Source organism: Crinia signifera, chromosome 2 (genome assembly GCF_055691185.1).
Source record: "Crinia signifera chromosome 2, ASM5569118v1, whole genome shotgun sequence".
Taxonomy (NCBI): domain Eukaryota; kingdom Metazoa; phylum Chordata; class Amphibia; order Anura; family Myobatrachidae; genus Crinia; species Crinia signifera.
Window position 1 is genome coordinate 141,855,001 of NC_139218.1, and position 19,849 is coordinate 141,874,849.

Genomic DNA, 19,849 nt, shown 5'->3' on the forward strand with positions numbered 1-19,849 from the left:
TAACTATTTTGAGTGGTATGATTATTTGTCTCACAAGCAGAAAATTTAACATTTTGCAAATTGCTAAATTTTCCATTTTTTCACGACATTTTGGTATTTTTCACAAAAAAACACAGACTGTATCGACCCAAATTTACCACTAATTTGAAGTACAATGTGTCACGAAAAAAGAATCTCAAAATCACTGGGATAAGTAAAAGCAAAAAAAAGTTATCCCCACTTAAGTGAGACATGTCAGATTTGAAAAAAAGGGCTCTGTCAGGAACGCAAAAACTGGCTCTGTCAGGAAGGGGTTAAATTCCAAAATATTTCATATATACATACATGAAAGTGAGAAGGAAAATAGTTTAGCTTAGTGATAACATAAAGGATTACTTCTGCAATGTCTGCTTTGTTATCTTTTTGATACATGAAGGTGACACTAAAATACGTGAGTACTTCTAAAAGCAAGTACTGTAGGTGTAGTGGGTTATGTTATAGTGCACTGGTTCCCAACTTCGGGGTACTAGTACCCCTGGGGGTACTCTGCAGACTGGTTGGGGGTACTTAAATAATATTGGTAATGGCAGAAGACAAAGTAGTCTCCCGATGGTGGAAGAAGTCTCTCATTGCCGTAGAGATAAACCATGTTGCGTCACTTCTGGTTGCGTCTGCAGCATCATCAGCGTCTCCTCGTGCTTTTGCCAACCAGCAGTCCACTGGGAGCTACCTGCACTGCCTTCAGACATCAGTGTTCAGAAGCAGCAACACTAATCTTATAGGCGTTATCGGGAACCCTGGAGGCAGTACACACAGTGAATGGCCAGACACAGAGAGACCCGGGGCCAGATGCATTAAGCTTCAAAAGTGATAAAAAGGAGAGTGATAAACAACCAACCAATCAGCTCCTGCCTGACATTTTTCAAACCCAGCCTGTGACATGGCAGGTAGGAGCTGATTGGCTGGCTGTTTATCACTCTCCATTTTATCACTGTTGAAGCTTAGTGCATCTGACCCCCGATTACTAACCGCACAATACCCCTCCGCTACTCCTCAATATAAGTACACGCATACCGCTCACTTCCACTCCACTCATAAGTACTGTGGATATTTCAAATTGAGAGGAGTGGTTACTCATAAATGGAAAGCCTTAACAAGGGCTACGGGAGAGAAAAAAGGTATCACTGGTATAGCAGTTAGACAGTGACTAGATCAAACATGTTATGGATGACCACGCTTGTCTAGTTAGATGCCTAAAGATAGTTGACAGCGTCTAGTAACGAAAGTTACATGCAAGCGTTAGGTCAACGGGAGCGTGATCGACAGTCACATTAGGTTTTCCTGGTTTTTTTATGTTACTAGGGCGACATAGGTCAATATGGACACTATATAAGTGCACAGTGAGTACTTGCTATGCTCGCCATGCTTACTTCTGTTATTGTCGATCTAGACTTAGTTGACTATCTTTATTCATCTAACTAGAGGGGTTCGACTAAGCGTGGGCAACCATAACATGGCCGATTTAGACAACGTTGATCGGATAAGGGTGCAGTGTTATATCCAGTGAGCAGATCTAGTACTTAGTAGTGTGGCTGCCAAATTGTACAGTATGACGTTGTGACCACCTATTGTTGTATGTATTAAGCCTTAACAAGATATAAATGCAAGTGTGATAAGGAGAGATAAACCTCCAGCCAATCACCTGCTAACTGCCATGTTACAGGCTGTGTTCGAAAAAAGTCAGTATCACACTTGAATTTATCTCTTAATACATCTGCCCAACTGTTTGGTTGATTACTACAAGTGGCCCTAAGTGATATTCCACCCCATAGGTGGTGATATGTGCTTGTATCTATTTTTGCGTATTGGTGGTGCACTACTACTGTTGCTGTATTTCTGTTTATATTTAAGTGCTGGGACCAGGAAACATTACATGGAAAGTGTGTACACAAATCTGGTTGCTGCAGAGTCTATTCCAGTGATTTTGCAAAAAAAATGTTTTCACATAGTCATTATGGGGTATTGTGTGTAGAATTTTGAGGGAAAAGCGCTGTGAATACTTTCTGGATGTACTGTATACTATGATCCTATAGCAGGGTTGCCTACCCTCCCGGAATGGCCGGGAGTCTCCCGAAAATCGGGTCCTTCTCCCGGCCCCCCAGAAAGGTGGCCAACCCTCCCGGATTCAGGGGGACCCCCACTGCGCCCCCCGATCGCAGCATTTAAATACTGCAATCCGCGGGTCTCAGAGGAGGGGGCGGAGCTAAAATGACACAATGGCATCGGTTTAGCCCTGCCCCCTCCACGGAGACCCGTGAATTAGGCTATTTTACATCCTGGGGGCGGGGCTTAATGACGAACGGCTGCTGAAAGAGGAGAATCTAAAAGTCGGCAACCCTGTATAGGCAGATTTAAGTAACTCAGATACTTAGTGCAAGCAAAGCCAATGCACAGAAAAAAGTATGATTGTTTGTCCTGCACCATGTTAGTAAATGACAGCAGACCAGGTTGACTTTGCTAAATATTGCTCCTTTAAATGTATCTGCTAACATGCCAGATTCTTGGGACTCTCAGAATTCTGCACCCTGTTAAATTTGCTGCTATCTTCTTTGCTATGCAAGTCTTTAAGCAGGTCTATCTACCACTGTATATGTTCTGTCTGACAGTAGAACCTGAGTTAGATGGATGTGGGGCTGGTTGTGTGGTCTCTGCATTAGCATCCTGTCTGCTCTGAGGAAGTGCAGCAATAATTATGCTAAATTGCTTCCACGTTTCATTTAAAATAACAGCTTACTAAAGGCCCATGCACACTGGGTGATTTTGAGCTGAAAAGAAGCTCAGTTTTGCAAAGCTGGCCATCGTGTATCAGGTTTGCCGACTTTTTAATCCTCCTCTCCAGGAGAAGTCTGGAGAGGAGACTTTCAGCAGGCGTTCGGGGGGGGCCTCATCGGAGATCGGCCCCGCCCCCTCATCGGAGATTGGCCAATCCAGTTACTTAAACGACGTGGTCAGGGGTGGGATAGCCGTGAACAGGGGGGGGCAGTTGGAAAAAAATTTTTAATTGGTTCGGATTTTGCCAATGTCTTGGTGGCGGCTTTCTGCTCGCAGTCCACTTCAAATTCTCTGATTAGTGATCCATGCTGAATTAGGCCCTATCTGTGTACACGTATGGTACTGAAAACATTGCTAACGGAGGTGCCAACAGTACATAAATATAAAAGGATCAGTCTGAACTATTTACTTCATTCAGACCTTATCGCAGGGCACATTTTCTTTGCAAATAGACAAAACCATGGGCCGGATTCTGGTTTGCTCGCTAAGCTGTGAACATCGCAGTTTACCGAGCACCTGAGACACCACCGTGCTGAATACCCGCCCATCCCGCTGCCAATTCCCTGTAACGAAAACACATCCCTCGCATACCTCCACTGCAGGAAAATCATCCAATGGTCGCTGACCATCGAATGCTTTCTCCTGCCTTAGCAAATAGAAGTCAGGGAAAACTGACTTTGATTCGTATGCGTCTGGACAAAGGCGGACCCATGGGAAACAAGAACCAGTGCGGGTGGCTGCCAATCATAAACTATGTGCACAAATAGAAGCAAATCCTGTCCCTCACATTACAACTGAACCTAAGGATGACATACTGTATAAGCACAATTTATGTAATTTTATGTTTATTCTGAATTTATCCATAACAAAAAGTTTGGGAACCACTGGATTATAATGATAGTTTGAATGGGTATCAAAAATGTGTCCATACCATTTTAGAATATATTTGAGTAATAAGCAATATTATATCTCTTCACAAAGTTTTTTTTAGTTTTATTCTATGACATACATAGTATAGGTATACATGAGACAATGGATGAAATTTACTAAGATGTGAAATACACTTCACAGGTCATGTTGCTATGGGCAACCAATCAGAAGCTACTTCTGCTTAGCCCCGCGCGGACAGTCTGCTGCTTAGCCCCGCGCGGACAGCGTAACGTAGTCAGTCAGAGCGCTACGCAGTTTGCGTAGTCAGTCAGTAGTAGCACTGTGTGAGAGACTGAGGTGCATAATGGCAGTGGCGAACCTGACTATGGCGATGGAGCGTCTGACACTGTTCAGTCTGTCGCAGACGGAAGAGGAGGCGGTGGCTTTCCTGCAGGCCCGCCAGTTCCTGCCGCAGACCCAGACCTGCCCCAATGGCCACCCCATGAGGCTCAGAGTGAAAGAGCGCATGTGGCGCTGCCACATTCGCAGCTGCCGCAAGAAGGTGAGCGTGAGGTCTGCGCAGTGGTTTCGGGGGTCTCACCTCAGCTTTGTGAACCTGATCCGCTTCCTGTATTGCTGGGCAGAAGAGCTGATCAGCATAAAGTTCTGTGATCGTCAGCTGAACATCTCACAGAAAACTGCCGTGCAGTATAATAATCTGATGAGGGAGGCCTGCACGGTGGACCTGCTGGCGCAGCCTCAGCGGCGGATCGGAGGCCCGGGTCACATCGTCGAGGTCGATGAGAGCCTCTATGTCAAGAGGAAGGACAATGTGGGACGGCTCCTGCCCCAGCAGTGGGTGTTTGGGGGCATCTCCAGGGAGACGGTGGAGCGGCGGGATGCAGCCACTCTGATGGCTGCCATTGAGGCTCATGTTGAGCCAGGCACCACCGTCTACACGGACTGTTGGAGGGCCTACAACACCCAGCAGCTCGAGCAGGCCGGTTACCTGCATGGCAAGGTCAATCATAAGTACAATTTTGTTGACACGGACACTGGGGTGCACACCCAAACCATAGAGCGCCTGTGGGGCAGCTGCAAGTGGCGCAATAAGCGCCAAAGGGAGACCGCGCGCCATCACCTGGACTCCTACGTCCAGGAGTTTATGTGGAGGCAGAATTTAGGCGCCCAGGACCCCTTCCAATGCATCGTGCATGCTCTGACCCTGCTCCCCCTGATCGAGAAGGACGATGAGAGCACCGAGCCGGCCGACTCCTCTGCAAGTGCTGGCGGTGACGACGCACAAGCTCCTTCCTGTTCTACCGACCAATCGTGACTTTTTAATTAATATTGGACTGTTCTTTATGCTGATTTCCTACATGTTCTTTGAATCATTTATATCCTCAAGTTCTCATCAAGTTAAATTTCAACAAAAAAAAAGTTAACAGTTGCCAAAAATGTCGTCATTACTGTCTCAGGTGTGTGAGTGTGCAGGTGTGAATGTGTTCCTGAAACAGCACCACTATCCACGCCAACCCGAAGCGTGGCGAGTACAGCGAGCCCCACGAGGGGCGGCGGTACGCGTCCTACGACCTTTTCATACCCCCACTATCCACGTCGGCGTGGAGTCGAGAATAGAAAGTGTAGCGAGCCACCGAGCCCGAAGCGTCGCCACGCTTCGGGTTGGCGTGGATAGTGGGATTTACAAGGTCGACAGTTGTTGCGTCGACACGCCGGTTTGTTAGCGGCTAGCAGGTAGTCCGGTTTTCAGATGCTAAAGCGTCTAAGTTTTAGCGTCTGCATGGGGGACACGACCCCTTCGTAGCGGCTAGCATGTAGTCGGGTTTCAGACGCTTTATCGTCTGAATCCTGACTCCCCCTTCTTAGTGGCTAGCAGGTAGTCTGGTTTTCAGACGCTTTTGCGTCTAAATTTAGCGTCTGCATGGGGGACTCCCCCTTTGGTAGCGGTGTGCCGGGGGGTGCCCGGGGTGTCCACTTTTACATGCCCCCGTTGTCAGCGGTGCGCAGGGCTGCCTATTTTACTATGGAACTACAAGTCCCACAGTGACCTGTCAGCGCTGGGCCCGCTGTTAACGTAGCTGTCAATACGTAGCTTACAGCTAGTGTGGCACGAGCACAGTCAGGCAGAGCTAGAGCGGCACGCGCACAGTTAAACAGAGCCTCTGGCAAGCTGCCAAGTTTCAGAGACAGACTGTGCGCGTGGCAGCGCAGTGAAACTACACAAGTACCACTTCTTATTTATTTACCACCCTCTAGAACAGGGCTGGGCAACACCGGCCCTCCAGATGTTAATGAACTACACATCCCAGGATGCTTTGCATTAGTTTTGCTATGTGGCCATGCTGAAACTGATGCAAGGCATGCTGGGATGTGTAGTTCATCAACATCTGGAGGGCCGGTGTTGCCCAGCCCTGCTCTAGAATATAGTAGACAGGATGTGATTGGTTGCCCATAGCAACATGACTTGTGAAGTGTACTTTACATCTTAGTAAATTTCACCCAATAGCTTTTCATTTCATCACTTTTCTGGAGGAATGAAGCATTATTTCAATGAACCTTAAGTGTACCCACAAATGTGTCTATTGGGCTAATTCAGAATGCCCTGCAGATTGCGATATTTGCAGATGTATGCATGCGTGAGGCTGTGGACTGCAATCACACTGCAAAAAATGTGACTGCAGTCAAAGCATTGTGTAGGCAACGACCATCCATTTTTTTGGGCACGGTCCAGACAATGCAAGCATGTCTGTATCGTTTGGGGGGCAGTCTGTGGAGGCCGTGAGATGTCACATGCAGCCGCTACGACCAAAAAGATGTTGGGTTTGAGATTGGCACGCAGCCAGGGGGCTAAACGTAACATGCAAGTGCTTCGCTATATAGCAAAGAGCTTGGCCAATAGGGACGCACTAGCAACATATTGCAGGCTCATCACAGGGAGGGACCCAGCGTGCATGGCGCACCCTTCAGACTGTCACCGGGATTTGTTAATCCGCCAAAATTCGTAAAATTACAACTCATGCAGAATTAGGCCTCATGTATTTATATGCCTTTACTATTGTATTAATCTATGTTCTATTTATGTAGGTTTGCTTATAAACTAAGAGTTAAAGGAGATGTGTTTAATGAATACAGCAGTAAAGGAGCCCATACACTGTCCGTTGTGGACCGGCTCCATTCTGTACTATGCGATGCGTGCTCCCGCGCATCACATAGTACAGTACAAAAAGTATGCGCTGCACATACTTTTTGTACTAGCTTTACATCGCATCGGATCGCATTGCATGCACACTGCATGCACAAGGCATGGGATGCGATGTGTGCTATTTAAGTCCCAAACGGATCCGTTAAACGGACCATGTATGGGCAGCTTAACTGTATTTTTCTGCATAGCCCATATTTACTGTATTAATCAACATGACCAGTATAGATTTCCTGAGTAATCTAGGTTACCCTATTGTAGTTTTGTTTTTAGAATCATGTTCCATTTCTTTACAGCATAAATTCAAGGAAAATGTTGTTGTAGATTGTTTACCTGTTCTTTGGTTTTCATTTAATTTATTTAAACATCCCCTCTAAAAAAAAGTATTCTGCTCACTATTTTTAGCCTTTATCTATTGCCGTGGAACTGAATGCCAGGGAGTTCCACGGTGGGAGTTCTTCATGGGGGTCATATAATGTTTGACATAAATGTATGTTTTAGATGCATATTATGCATATTTTTGTATTGTGTTTTTGCACTCAATATTGTTACACATCCATCCATACACACTTTTTGCATACACCACTTTATTCTCAGAGACAAAACTGTGAGGACAGAGTCTTCTTTGAATCTGCAAAGTAAAATAATGTTATGTTACTGCAATTATTGTCTTGCACAGATCATAATACACATAAGCAAACGCAGGAGTGTCAAATAGCTCAAATCCTATCAATAAGAGCAATGGTATATGATATACTATTACCAGAGCTGCTGTGTCATGCAGTTTAAGGTACAGAGTTTAGCTTCGCACATGCCCAGTGCTTGCAGCTTCTTCTGCCAAATTTGTTGTTTGTGAGGATCTAAGCACTCCATCAGTGTAATGGACCAGAGAGCCATGCCATAACTAGTTCTGGGTGAGCAGTGCGCTGCACTGAGTGCATTGGCTCTGTCGGAGCACTGTTGCTGCGCCCCATTGCCCGTGCATGGAAGGGCACCCTGCATCCAGTAGCATGGCAGTAATGCCCCTACAGCAGCCTGGACTCCAGAAACTGCTGTAGTATTCGGATGCTGGCAACCCCACCCTCTGTGCATGACATCACAGGCAAAGGAGGCATGGCCTGCACGGGTTACAGCGCTGCAGAGAGTAGCTGTCAGGAACTAGAGACAGAAGCCTTACCATGAGGTGGTAGAGTGCGCTTACAGAGTGCATATCTGTCTCCTGCTGGTTCTATTATGGTTGTGTATTTATTTATTATAGTATGTTTAACCTTTTCCTGACTACTTCTTATATATATAAGAAGTAGTCAGGAAAAGGTTAAACATACTATAATAAATAAATACACAACCATAATATGGCGGATTGTCGAAAAACTGCTGTGAGTTCGACAAGCCATTGCTGTTTCCGACAAAATCGATCTGACTTGTTTTAAAGTCGGATCTGTTTTGTCGGAATTCGCCTCCGCTGCTGTTGGAAACAGCAGAATTGAATAGACGGTGGCTGCTATTTGCCCTTACAGAAATAGCGGTCTAGGTTGAATACCCCCTTAAACTGTATTCCTTCAGTATCCAGAGCATAAATCTGGAAGGCGGATTTATAATTTCTTTGAACCCTTTCAGTGCCAAAGTTGCTGTGAGAGACCCTCAAAATATCTGCGAAATATGCCAGCGTCGCTCACAGCAGCTTCTTTTTTGGGAGCAATATTTAACTGAACTTCAATGAATTTACTTGGCTGTATTTGTATTTATTAAAGTTAAAGTTGGCCTTTAAGAAATTTAAGCAGACGCAGAAGAATGAGGACAAAGAGGTGTTTCTTGTTAGACAGAAGGAGGCTAAGAAGGTAATCAGATGTGCAAAAGCACAGGCTGAAGAGAAAATGGCCCAGTTAGTGGGTAAAGGGGGGAAAACTTTTTTTAGGTATATAAGTGAAAGGAGAAAAAATGGAATAATTAGACTGAAGACAGAGAGTGGAAGTTTTCTTGAGGGGGACAATGTAATAGCAGATAATATTAATAATTATTTCTGCTCAGTATTCACTGCTGAAAGAGAGGGGAAGGGGCCACAGTTAAGTTGCAAGTATAGTCAGAAAACTGAGGGAGAGACAAGTACATTTACAGAGGAGAAAGTCCTCACAGAACTCTCAAAACTGAAAGTGGATAAATCAATGGGGCCAGATGGGATACATCCAAGGATACTAAAAGAGCTTAAAGGGGAGCTGGTAAAACCAATAACAGAATTATTCAACCAGTCACTAGCTACTGGAGTAATCCCAGAGGACTGGAAAACAGCGAATGTAGTCCCACTGCACAAAAGTGGAAGCAAGGAAGAGAACTATCGACCAGTGAGCCTTACATCGGTAGTAGGGAAATTGATGGAAACACTCTTAAAACAAAGAGTTGTAGAATATCTCAAAACCAGCAATTTACAGGATCCAAAACAGCATGGGTTTACTGGGGGAAGATCATGTCAAACAAATCTTATTGACTTTTTTGACTGGGTGACTAAAGTAATAGATCAAGGTGGGGCTGTAGATGTAGCTTATCTAGACTTTAGTAAAGCTTTTGACACTGTCCCACATCGCAGACTGTTAAATAAACTTGAAAGCTTGGGATTGGATTCTAAGATAGTTGAATGGATAAGAGCGTGGTTGCAGGACAGAAAACAGAGAGTTGTAGTAAACGGAGTACAGTCAAAGGAGGGAAAGGTTACAAGTGGAGTACCCCAGGGATCTGTACTTGGACCGGTGCTTTTTAATATCTTTATTGGTGATATTGCAAATGGAATTGAGGGTAAAATGTGCCTTTTTGCAGATGACACAAAGGTATGCAACAGGGTAGACACACCAGGAGGGGTAAAACAAATGATTGAGGATCTAGGCAGATTAGAGAAATGGTCAAAAGAATGGCAACTACAGTTTAATGCCAAAAAATGCAAAATCATGCACTTGGGTCTCAGAAATCCAAAGACTCAATATAGTATAAATGGCACTATAATGGAAACTACTGAGGAAGAGAGGGATCTAGGTGTCACTATTTCAGGGGACTTAAAAGCTGGTAGGCAATGTAACAAAGCAATGAAGAAGGCAAGTCAGATGCTTGGTTGCATAGGGAGAGGTATCAGCAGTAGAAAGAAAGAAGTAATAATGCCACTGTATAGGTCATTGGTACGACCTCACCTAGAGTATTGTGTTCAGTTCTGGAGGCCATATCTCCAGAAGGATATAAATAAATTAGAGACTGTACACAGAAGAGCAACTAAAATGGTGCATGGCCTACATCACAAAACGTACCAGGAAAGACTAAAAGATCTTAATATATATACTTTAGAGCAGAGAAGGGAAAGGGGGGACATGATAGAAACTTTCAAATATATCAAGGGCTTTAACAAGGTACAGGTGGGAGACATTCTTCACAGGAAGAGGAGCAGCAGAACACGAGGACATGCACTGAAACTAGAGGGAGGAAGATTCAGGGGAAATGTGAGGAAGAATTTTTTCACAGAAAGGGCGGGATGCTATATAGCAGAAATGCGGTAAAAACCCCGTTTTCGGGGTTTCTACCGCATCTCTATATGCTATATGGCGCCTCCGCAGTGTCAGCGCTGCGGAGGGAATCGCCAGCTAAAGCTGGCGAATCCCTGCAGAAGCCTATGGGCTTCTTACCGCAGCGCTGTTTGAGGGATCCGTCACGGATCCCTCCCAGCGTGCCCTGCGGCCGGCGCCGGGGTCTGCGCATGCGCAGATGGACTCCCGGGTCACAGACCCGGAAGTCCAGCGCCGGCACCGCATCGCAAGGGACAGCTCTTACCGCAAGAGCTGTCCCTTGCATGAATAACGGCATATGTTATAGCATATGCCGTTATTAAAAATGCGGTAGCCAGCGATAATGGGCGCGGATGTTACAACATCCCGCCCAAAGAGTAGTAGATAAGTGGAATAGCCTCCCAACAGAGGTGGTAGACGCAAATACAGTAGTACAATTTAAACATGCTTGGGATAAGCATATTGATATCCTTACAAAAAAATAAGGATCAAATATGGTTTGAGGTAACATGTTTAAAAAAAAGGGGCAGACTAGATGGGCCAAGTGGTTCTTATCTGCCGTCAAATTCTATGTTTCAAATTTTATGTTTATACTAAAAGAACAGTTGCTGTGATGCTGGCATTTTAGCGGATATTTTGAGGATCTCTCACAGCAGCGTTGATGTTTGCAATGATGTTTGCATGTGTATGTTAATGTTTTTGCAAATACTTTATATAATTATAATTTACCTTGGAAATATGATCTGTATATATATATATATATATATATATATATATATATATATATATATATATATACGGTATATACGGTACTTATGTAGTAGCAGGGCGCCCACTAAGCAATTTGCTTAGTGGGCTATTCTGCGTAAGGAAATCGCATTGCATCTCATCGCATGTCCCGTTTTAGTGCCCTGCGATGCAACCTTCCTAAGTAATTTATTCACTGCTCTCTCGCCCCGTGCTTATCGCATCGCATGCCTACTCACCTCATGCAAAATTGCATGCGATTTTATAGGGTGTGATGCCATTAACTTAAGTACACTGCAATGACACTCAATGAGATTTTTAGGCACCCCCCCACCCCGAAGCGTGGCGAGCGGCGGCGGAACGCGTCCTCCCAACCTTTTCATAACCCCACTATCCATGTCGGCGTGGAGTTGATTTTATATAGTGGGGTGTGCGTGCGCAGCAAGCCACTGAGCCCGAAGCATGGCGAGTGGACGCGGAATACATGTAAAAGTTTTCCGCGTGCGCTCGACACGCTTCGGGCTTGGTGGCTCGCTGCACTTGCCAAACTATATAAGGTCAACTCCACGCTGACGTGGATAGTGGGGTTATGAAAAGGTTGGGAGGACACGTTCAACCACCGCTCGCCACGCTTTGTGGTGGCGTGGATAGTGGGGATGCCTAAAAATCTCATTGCAAGTCATTGCAGTGAAGTTAAGTTAATGGCATCGCACCCTATAAAATCGCATGCGATTTTGAGTGAGGTGTGATGGCATGCGATGCGATAAGCCCGGGGCAAGAGAGCAGTGAACAAATTACTTTGCAAATCGCATCGCACGCCAGTAAAACGGGACATGCGATGCAATGCGATTTCTCTACGCTAGCATACGTATGTTAATTTGGCGCCCTGGTACTACATAATTACCATATATACGGTACTATTAAAACTGCCTAAATAGATCTTATGTATATTATAGTTCCTTAAAATACTGTGTTGTATACAAATCATGTATTGTAACTTTTTGCATTTGTTACTAACACCAGCCGCACACCTCAGCGTAAACTGTACGCTCGCAGATACTACTGTCTCCTGACATCAACCTGGGGCTTATAGCAGCTTATGCCATAAAACTGGCACATATGCTACCATTTTCATACTTACAGAGGGATGAGCCTAGTCGGAGGTGGGGAAATGTTAGATTGCTAAGGTAAAATAATTGGAAAAAACATAGTAAGAAAGTTATCCCTGTACCTATAAACACATTAGGGTTCTCTCTGCATTAATTGATGATAGTTAAAATGCATTAGCTGTAATTAGTGTCCTAAGTGATTAAAAAGAGCATGTACTGTAGCATAACCTATATGTTTGTTTGTGTAGAATGTACAGTATGATTGATATACACATTCATTCTTGTAACTTTTCACAATGCGGTCACAAAAGTACCAGGTGATTTTCTTTCCCTATAACATCCACCATCAGAACTCCAGTACAAAGCCCATTGGACTCACAGGTATGATAGCATCACATGAGATAATGCCACAGGAAAGCTAGATACATGAAATCAGTCCAGAATAAATTATATGCAAATTCAAAGGCAAAAGTAACAGCCAACTGATCAATGGGGATGCATGGTACTGCCCAGAGACCAGAATATGGTAATAGTTAAATATAAATCAAACAAGGATAAGAACAAAGCAAGAACAAGCCTGAAATGTACATAGTAAACCCAAAATATCCTGTTGGAAACCTATATTTGGTCACACATAGCTTGTGTTCTAAGTAGATGGAAACCTCTGGTCACATCAGAGTATTTATTGCAATTTCTCAGCAGATGCCAGAGTGACTTGATGTGTATGTCACATAATTGGCACACATACTATCCAGGGATATCCTGTTAAGCAATGTACACCCCACTGCTGTCATCTATTGTAAGCAGGCAGGGCTCTCTCATGATTGGCCACAGAAGAGCAGACGTTAACACACCAAAGGTAGAATTGCTTACTGTTTGACAGCTTATTTTTTGCCTTAAACACTATTCAGGTCATGTAACTGAGCCAAGCGATCACTAACATACTGTAGGAGCAATAAGATTCCATTTGTTCATCTTTATGATGCCAAAATATTACTCAGCACTGTAGAGAGATTGTATGAATTTCAGTCCCCACGCATGTTCAGTCTAAGCACACTAGAGCAAAGTTATATTCAATTACCAGATAAGCTTATACAGACTGTAGAGCAGTGGTTCTCAACCTAAGTCCTCAGGCCCCTCAACAGTGCACATTTTCCAGGTCTCCACACAGAATCACAGGAGAAATAATTAGCTCCACCTGTGAACTTTTAAAATGTGTCAGCGAATAATGGGGCAGATGTATGAACCAGCGTTAAGGGCAGAAATGCACTTAGCGCTGGTTAACTGGAGGGATTACGATTTTCCTAATGTATTACTAGTGCACCTAATGTGCACTAGTGACAGCCCGCCGAGTTACACTCGGCGGGGCTGTCCCCTGCAATCACCCCAGTGTTTAGCGGCCGGGGCGATATATTAACAGTTGCCCAGGCATTAATTCGCCAGCGTTGTCCTATCCCCTACTGTGGGGATAACGCTAGCCCTGCTTCTGGCACAGGCAGCGCTGGAGATCTCGCGGTTTTAGCGAGATCTCCAGCATGCCAATTAGAGCCGTCCGGGGGGGGGGAGCGCACTGCGCATGTGTGGGGGGGGGGAGGGGCGTAAGGAGAGACGTAAATGCTGAACATAACGGCTCTCCTTATCGGCTTGGGGGGGATCATACATCTGCCCAGAACTCGTGCCCGCTTCTCCAAATTATGCTAGAGAAGCGGGACCCGTTAATAAACGTTATGGGCAGTAGAATAATAGAATATAAAATGTGTACGCATGATTCAACTCGGCGGCCGTCGATTCAGATTGGATATCGACGTCTCCCGGAACCCGGCGGGTGATGGCATCAACAAGGAGGAGGGAGGAAGGGATGAAAATAAAACTGGTTCGAAGCGTGTGTACACAGCATAACTTGTGTCTTACATTCTATGTGATAATTATGGGATTTAGAATGATTTAGTGTTTATGGTTATTATTGTTTTTTCCATTGATTTTGATAGCATGTGCAATTTCTAGTTACAGATTCAGGATGCACCTAAAGAAGAAAAGAAGCTGAGTATTCAGGAGCTGAGACAGAAAATAGACAGCTTTAACGTGATGGTTCACAACGGCCTAATTATGAAGATGGTACGTGAGATGTGAGCAGCGTGTATCAGCCACAGACGAGCAATGTTACCATATATACTCGAGTATAAGCCTACTTTTTCAGAACATTTGTTATGCTGGAAAAGCCCCCCTCGGCTTATACTCGAGTAAGGGTCCCACATGAGTCAATAAGTTTTCCCAGTTTTTTGTTGTAAAATCAGGTACCTCGGCTTATATTCGGGTCAACTTATACTCGAGTATATACGGTAATAATATTATTGCTTCATAAATACAACTATAACACAATATACATGTTATATATTAAACTAAACTACAAGGTGTATATAAAATAGCTAATAATAATATTTACATGCAACAAATGTCTAAAATGCTAACACTTTTGTGTTTTCCCCTAATTTAGAGCACAAAGGGGCCAATTCAGCCTTGTCTCTGATGGTGGGGGTCTGCGCATGTGCAAACCCCGTGCGTGAACGCTTTTGGCGAGTTTTACAATCGCCAGGGCGTTCGCAAAATGATTGACAGGCAGGTGGCAGTCGCTGGGCGGACACCTGCAAATGCAGGCGTGTCCCTGCCTGTTTGGGGCGGGCGGATGACGTCACATGACATCAGCACCCACCCTGAATTTGCACAGGAACAGGCAAGATAAACGGAAGTCCACGCTTACTGTTACCTACGAGGAGAGGAGAAATCATTCGATGGTGAGTAACCATCAAATGATTTCTCCTCTATGAGGACGCACCCCACCCAATTCTAACTCTCTGCACATGTTACATTTGCCCCAGCTGCAGTGAAGCATGGATTATGCACAGTTGTTGGCTTTTTTGCTTTGCTGATTCAGGCCCATAGACAGAAGATTAAATATACTGGTTTCCAGGTGTATCGCTTGCACAAAGTAAATGACTGTGCAAGTAAGCTCTGATGATGCTGTCTAGTATCAAAGAAGTGCACACAGATAGGGGGCTGGTGCACTGGGTATGGTATTACTCTCTGAACATCGGGATTCCGACGGTCGTTTTTTTTAACATCGGTATCCTGGTTGTCAAAAGCCTGATGGGGGCGAGAGCATTCAAGTCACTTGCAGGCTCGGTAGTGAGCTGCACTTGCCATCTATTCTATTCTCCCTCTGTGGGGGTTGTAGACCCCCATGAGGTAAAATAGCCCATGTACTGTATGTCGGGATTCCAACTGTCAGGCTCCTGACAGTCGGGATTACGACTTTGGAGGAACGACTATCGGAAAACTGACTGCCGTTGAGTCATCCGGCACCCGGTGTGCCATAGAAATATGTACGAATGCATATGGAAATAGACAGTTCCTGGAAAAATAGGTTCAGGAACTCTGGGAGGTATTTACAAAAACGTATATCGATATATAGATAGAAGGGAATATATAGCATATAGAAAACCCTGGCACTCTTCGTGTCCCCTTGGACTTACTTACTCCGGTGCCCGCTTGATCACTCCCGCAGGTGCATAGTATACTGTAGCAGGATGGTAACATGCGGCACTCGGAGACTCAAAATATATATATGTAGTGTCCGTGTGTCTCAAACAGTGCCATCTGCTGGCAGAAAGTGAAAATACATCTCTTTCTCACACATGTACAAACACAGAAGGTACAGTAGCAGACTAGCTTTCGAAGCTTTTGCTTTGTGCAGGCTTACTAGAATATATATATTAATACACTTCAGAAAAGAAGCTTTAAAGAGGCTTTAAAATAAAACTTTTTTTATGGAAAGTAAGTTTTTGGCCAGGACAGGTCCAGGAAGTGGGTTCCTGATTAAACAGAAAAAGCAAATAGTTTGTGTTCCAATATATCATGCGCTTATAAAAGCAGCCTGAGGTACTGATAACAAGATTGAAGAAACACTTCAATAAGACAACATACAATACCCAAAAAACTGATTTTGGAGCGTTCCTTGGGCGCTTAAAGTTTACAACATCCTCCTCTCAAAAAGTGATGGTACCCAGAGAGGAGAAGAAATATAAATAGTGTAATACCATAGGGATAATTGATATTCAAATGGTTACAAAGAAAGTAAATCGACTGACTCGTACCATAAAAAAGGTCTACATATGAGGTAGACACAAGCGTTTATTGAGAGACCGATCCTGTCACAAAAACAACTTTACTTTTCCTCCACAATGGTATTACATTATTTATATTTCTTCTCCTTTCTGGGTACCATCACTTTTTGAGAGGAGGATGTTGTAAACTTCAAGCGCCCAATGAATGCTCATTGGGCGCTGGGGGGGGGGTTTTCCTGATTAGTTCCTGCTGAAAAATAGCACTGGAAATAGATGCATACACACATTTGTTTCCATGAGTGCAGTGTGCAAGCAGTACAGGTCTGCATCAGGACCCACTGTCTGTGTATAGGGGGGGGGGGGGGGGTGGGTGGGTGGGAATCCATTTATATGAGGAATCCAAGGTAGTAAAAGTATTCACACATCATGGAGAGGCATGTGGACACAGCTTAGTAACAAGTTCTGTACGAATACAGTGTTAAAACAATTCAAGTCCAATCATTGCATGGAAACATTTATATATAAGTTGTAAATTTAAGTTTTCACTTAGCGGTCCATTAATGAATGCATTAAAACTGTTGCAATTTGTCTTGCCTCTTTTTCTTGCAATGGTCAGGCAGATGATGGCACCTTTACCGGATTCATTAAGGTCTATCTGAAGCTTCAACGTGCAGTCACCATAACAGACACTTCTCAGACACTATCCATTTACACCATAGAGCAGCCGCCACCTAATAAGCCAGCAGAGAAGCAGACGTCCTCCTACCTGCCGCTAGATGCTGTGCAACAGCTGCACATCAGCAGTGTGACCTCGGCCAGTGAGGTCATCAGGGGCCTTCTGCAGAAATTCCAGGTGGTGGATGATCCTCTGAAATTTGCACTCTTCAAGCAAATGCAAAAAGATGGACAAGGTGAGCCCAATAAGAGTGTTCATTATACCACAGCAGTAATGAGGAGGCACAAGGATTGCTTCATTTGTTATGACTCAATGAAAAAAAAAAAAAACCCAACAATGTACATATGAATGCAAACATTAAAGAATAAAGATTACAAATTGAAAAAAAAAACCTCAAACTACAAAGAGAATGTGAGAATTTGCAGGTAGGAAGAGTGGGCAGGGATAGGAAGATGGGGTATGAAAATAAAAGAGAGATCAAGCACAGATGGTGTAATGGTCTCACAGCACTCAGGTCGTTGCAAGGGCGTAGCTTCCATGAGTGCAGTATTGAGAGGGGCCCACCTTTCCTGTCAAAGTTACATGTGTTATATTTATTTTTCACCATTGAGTGGTACATAGGGGGCCCTTACAAAATGTTGTTTCAGTGTCTACAATAATTCTAGTTATGCTCTTGGACATTCTCATTGTAATGTAGAATAAAATAAACTGGAGGACATTCTAGTGATGCATAATATGAACTGGGGCATTGTAATGTGGCACAATATGAAGTGGACCACTATAGTGTGCCATTATATGAACTGGGGCCACTATTAATTCTTTATTTACAGTTTCTTATATAGTGCAGCATATTCTGTTGAGCTTTATCATGTGCCATAAAATGAACAGGTGACAGTGTATGCCATAATGTGAATTGGGGATACTGTGTGGCATAATGTGAACTGGCAGCCCTGCAATGTGACATAACATGAACTAGGTCACTACTATAGTTCATAAAATAAACTAGGGCACTGCTATGGTCCAGGAAATTAACTAGGGCACTATTATGGGATATAAAATGAACAACTGCTACAGAAAGGGGTCTCTAGAAGCTCATTCAAAATGTTGCTAAGGGGACCAAAAAAGTTGCCTACACACCTTATTGGGTGTGAATCCCACAAAAGCCGTAACTGTGTGCAGTTTGTATATTCTCCCCACTTATACATGGGTTTCCTTCAGGTACTCTGGGTTCCTTCCATACTATACTGTTAGGTTGATTGGCTTCCAACAAAAACATTAATATCCAGTGGGGCAGGGATTGATATGAATGTCTAAATATTCTCTGTAAAGTGCTGTATAAATAAAAACAAGCAAGACAGAAGTGTGTTAAAGCACCTACGTTTACTTTTAAAATGCCAAATATATACATATAACAAAAAAATAAAATTATGCAAGGGGGCAGGGTTTTGGTAATAATATAAAATCTGCACACCAAGCAACTAATTTTCAAATTTCCCTTTGTTGGGCCTGATTCAGGTTGTAGTGTTTGTGGTTTATGTAATTAATGTAATGTAATGAGATGTCAATGTTTTTTATGTATGAAAATATGAGTATGAGTATTGAATAATAATAAAAAAAAATGGACATGGCCAATGGAAGGGGTTGTTGCCACGCTCCTGTAAAAAAAAATTGCATGGGGTCCGGGCGGCCGACCGACCGTCCAACGCGTGGGACACCCGCTCAGGGAGAGAGTGGACGTTCTGTCGCTGCAGCTATCACTCTCCCCAGCTCAGCACACGGCACTGAGCAGCGTGTGCTGAGCTGAGGACAGAGGCTGTGCTGCGGCGTAGCCTATCCTCTCTCTCCCCACTGCCCGGCCCTCTGCAACTGGTCCCCTCCAGCAGAATCAGGCCAAGGTGAAAAGAACCTGCAAATAGGCCAACTCTACTGTCACAAGAACACAGTAATCGTTTTAAGCAAATGGACCAAAAGGCAGATTGTGCTAAATACAGTACCCAATCCTTCAATTGCCCAGGGTCTATAATAGCTCCACAGTCTGAAAGATGTTTTAGTCCTATTAGGAGCTTTTACCAGTACAAAGGTAAAGAAATGGAGATGAGATTATGCATACTGACTAGGAGTCAGCTAACACTTTTGGTTGTCTGGCTTGCTTAACGAGCCTTCCAACGCCACCTGCCAGGCATGCAAATTGCCCGCCCCCGCCACAGTGTGAATATCCCTGCAGCTTTGCGAATGGATGTTTTGCTTAACCTTCCATGCACCATGGTCACCGACCATCAAATGATTTCTACCCTGCTTGCAAATCTAAGTCAGTCTGCCTGCGTTCGCATGGGGACACCTAGCTATTTCCTGGGCGCACGCATGCTTATGCCCCATGCAAGTGCCACGGCAATTATGCAAGTCGCCGAAGGCATCCGCACCGCAGCCCTGCGCAGAAAGAAACCATCGGTCCCCTGTGCAAACACGCCTGGGGCTGAATTAACTAGAACCAGGGCCACTGTTCGGCTTTATTACCAGTGTCAGATAGCAGTATTTTGTCTGTGACTCGCATTAAACACCTCTCATTCTCTTTAGACTGCGGCCCACTAATTTGTAGCAGGGGTATACAGAACCGGCCATTAATTGCTTTGCGTGTGAAACCCAATGTGTTCCTTTGATGGCAATAGCAACTTCCTCAGGGAATGTAACTTATAATTAGTGGTGCTTGTTGCAGCATGTAAGGATTTTGGGACATATGAATCAAAGCTTGGAGAGAT

At 44.2% G+C, this 19,849-nt stretch overlaps 1 protein-coding gene across 2 annotated transcripts in view; it reads left to right on the forward strand.

Annotated features, from left to right (window-relative positions):
- RASSF5 (Ras association domain family member 5) overlaps positions 1–19,849 on the forward strand; it is a 104,949-nt gene that overhangs the window by 75,084 nt on the left and 10,016 nt on the right. For both annotated transcript variants that reach the window (XM_083173043.1, XM_083173044.1), the window contains 2 exons: positions 14,301–14,411; positions 17,034–17,328. In XM_083173043.1, the coding sequence (XP_083029169.1) occupies positions 14,301–14,411; positions 17,034–17,328 (406 nt within the window). The remainder of the gene's footprint in view (positions 1–14,300; positions 14,412–17,033; positions 17,329–19,849) is intronic.